Source organism: Crocuta crocuta, unplaced genomic scaffold, assembly GCF_008692635.1.
Source record: "Crocuta crocuta isolate KB4526 unplaced genomic scaffold, BGI_CrCroc_1.0 scaffold394, whole genome shotgun sequence".
Taxonomy (NCBI): Eukaryota; Metazoa; Chordata; class Mammalia; order Carnivora; family Hyaenidae; genus Crocuta; species Crocuta crocuta.
This window is the reverse complement of record NW_027531920.1, coordinates 535,365-538,018: the sequence shown is the minus strand read 5'-3', so window position 1 is coordinate 538,018 and position 2,654 is coordinate 535,365. Positions and strand designations below refer to the sequence as shown.

At 59.4% G+C, this 2,654-nt stretch overlaps 1 protein-coding gene across 1 annotated transcript in view; it reads right to left on the bottom strand.

Annotated features, from left to right (window-relative positions):
* GDPD2 (glycerophosphodiester phosphodiesterase domain containing 2) overlaps positions 1-2,654 on the bottom strand; it is a 10,011-nt gene that overhangs the window by 6,880 nt on the left and 477 nt on the right. Inside the window, exons 2-6 of the mRNA XM_077774981.1 lie at positions 1,341-1,454; positions 979-1,082; positions 606-699; positions 382-441; positions 48-146 (exon numbers count right to left, since the gene is read on the bottom strand). Coding sequence (XP_077631107.1) covers positions 48-146; positions 382-441; positions 606-699; positions 979-1,082; positions 1,341-1,445 — 462 coding nt within the window. The 5' untranslated portion in view covers positions 1,446-1,454. The remainder of the gene's footprint in view (positions 1-47; positions 147-381; positions 442-605; positions 700-978; positions 1,083-1,340; positions 1,455-2,654) is intronic.

The window sequence follows — 2,654 nt, the reverse complement described above, 5'->3', positions numbered from 1 at the left end:
GCCGTAGGCCAGGGCTCCCACCTAGGCACTAGAGATCAGCCACCCACCTGCAGTGACAGACGTAAGCTACGCCACTCCTGCTGCCATTGGACATCCAGTCCCACGAGGCCAGCGGCCACAAGAAGCATGATGAGGAGCAGCAGCATCTGGGGGACCAGAGAAGAATGGGGTCTTCTTTGTGAGCCTGGGGCTCCCTGGGCTGTCCCTTCTCTCTTTCCCCCGGCTCATCTACGCTCCTTCTTTGACTCAACAAATATTTACTGGGCTTCAGGTCCTGAGCTTGAGTCCATGCGTAGAATATGGAGGCGCTTGGCAAAATAGCTGGCTAAGCCCTGGGACCCGTGGTCCCTTCTTCCCGCTCGCTCCCACCTGCACCCTTACCTTGTGGACACTGTGCAGATGCAGAGGCTGGCCGCAGAGCCGCAGGAGCAGGGCCAGGAGCTGGAAACGGGGGGTGGAGGGAGGAATGAGGTGCCAAGAGGGGTCACCGAGGTGGGTTCCCAGGCTGACGCCTCCCCCCTCCCCTCCCCTCAGTGGCCAGAGGTCAAAGCTAAGCGGGAAGGGAGGACTGAGGTGGGGGTTAGATGGGCTGCTCCCTGACCCACCAATAGCAGGGATGCATATGTGACAAGTAGAGAGATGACCAGCAGAAATGCCAGGGACCAGTCCATCCAGTGTCCCCAGTGTTGGAACAGGAATCTGTGGGAGGGGAGAGAGGGGTGCTGAATGGGGGAAGGGGTGTTAATAGTGGCCCGAGGGGAGTTGGGGTGGGTGGGTCCAGAAGGAGGACTAGAAGGGAGTGAGGGGGAAGCCCTTCGTGGGGCCAGGGGCTCCAAGGACTGGGGAGACTTCGTGGGGGAGTTGTCTACGCAGGTTGGGTAGCAGGGCAGCTGGGCAGGGCCGGGAATGACTGAGCACCCAGGGGTCCCAAGGTGGGGTGTAGATTAACACGTATGGGGTGGGGGGTCCGTGACACACTCATTGAAGTTGTGCAGGTCATTGAGAAGGATGAGCCCGATGTACAGCCAGCCCAAGGAGAGGAGAAAGGTGAGGAAGAGCAGGCCAAACCAGATACAGTCGCACTGCAAAGGGGCAGGAGAGAAGCTCACAGCCGATCCCCACTTCCAGCTCAGAGTCCCCAACGGATGGCAGCCTCATGGGGCTTCCTGCCAGGCGTTGGGCTGCTCTGCTCTCTTCCTCAGGCAGAGAGATTTTCTTCCTGGGGAGAGAAAGCCCCTTCCTCCCGCCCCCCACCAGCTGCCTCTGAGCACACGTGGCCTCCTTATCCCCTCCAGGCGGCCTCTGCCTCCGACTTCCAGTCCCCCCCACCCCTACTCCACCTTGCTGGTTTGCATCCTCTCTTTGGGGCATTTCCTCCAGTGGCAGCTATACAGGCAGTGGAGGCAGCGGGCCCAGACGGAGCAGCAGCCGGGGGACTCGGCCATGGCGAGGGCCTGGGGGAAGGGACACTGGGCCATCAGGGACCCTGGCAGAAGGCAGATCCCAGCCTCCCTCCCAGTGTATCTGAGGAGCTTGGGGGAGGAGCAGAAGCCTGGGCCGCTGCTGCTCGGCAACGGAGGTCATGGGGCTGCCTGAAGTGCCGGATCAGATGAGGAGGTGAGCAAAGGGGGATAATCTCTGGGGTCTTTCTTTCCCTTTAATCTGGATACCTGGAAAGTCGGCGGGACCACCAGGAGACTGGGCCTCTTGGTAGCAGGGTGCATACCCACCCTCTCCAACTCCTCCCCATTTAACAGCGTGCATCCAGCTTTGGGGATAGAGCGCTTGCCCAAGGAGAAACTGCCCGGGGTGGGGCAAATTCAAGTTAGCAAGTTGAGGCAGATCTGGCCAAGCTTCAGGCAGCACCATGGTAGGGAGCCTTCCACCCCAGGAACCAAGGGCAACCTGAAGCAGAGGTTCTAGTTCTGACCTGGGGCTAAGGGAGGTCGGCTAGTTGGCTAGTTGCTATGGATACAGAGGTCGCACACACCACAAAGCCCCGACTATAAGATTCTCGGTCTTCACTTCCCCGGGGGGCAGGGGGCACTGCCAATAACAGGAAGACTTGAAGGCATTGGGTTGCCTGGGTCACTCTCAGCCTCCTGAAGGAACGCTTTCCCGCCTGCACACACCTGGAAAATCTAAGCCCTCTCACCCGAGTCCTGTCCTTTCCTGCCCAGTCATACCCCCACCCCAGCCGGGAACCCAGTCTCCACCTTCCCTGTTTTAGGGGCCCCACCCTCTGAGATCGCTTGGGTGAAGGTACAACAAATACCGGTCAAAGGTGTGTGTGGGGGGGTGTGGTTGTGTTGGGGCTGGGGATCATTGGACCTTGCGCTTTTGGGTCAGGCTGAGAGCTGGCTGGCTTACTGATCCCCAAACTAGGCTGGTTGTGTGATCGTCATTCTACATTGAGAGGGTGTGCGATTTGTGTCAGCTTTGTATGCGTGTGTGCACTAGTGGCTGTTGGTACTAGGTTGGAGTGTGTAAAGGAGCCCCTGGATTTACCCCAAATGTGTGTGGTCTGAGGGACCTGACCCCTTGCCATGGGGCTCCCCTAAGGCTGTGGAGTCTTACAGGGTACAGTGTGGCAGGGTCCCTGAAAGGAGGGAGGGTGTGGCTGCTCCTGAAACTGCCCTCCTTGGGAAAGGAGA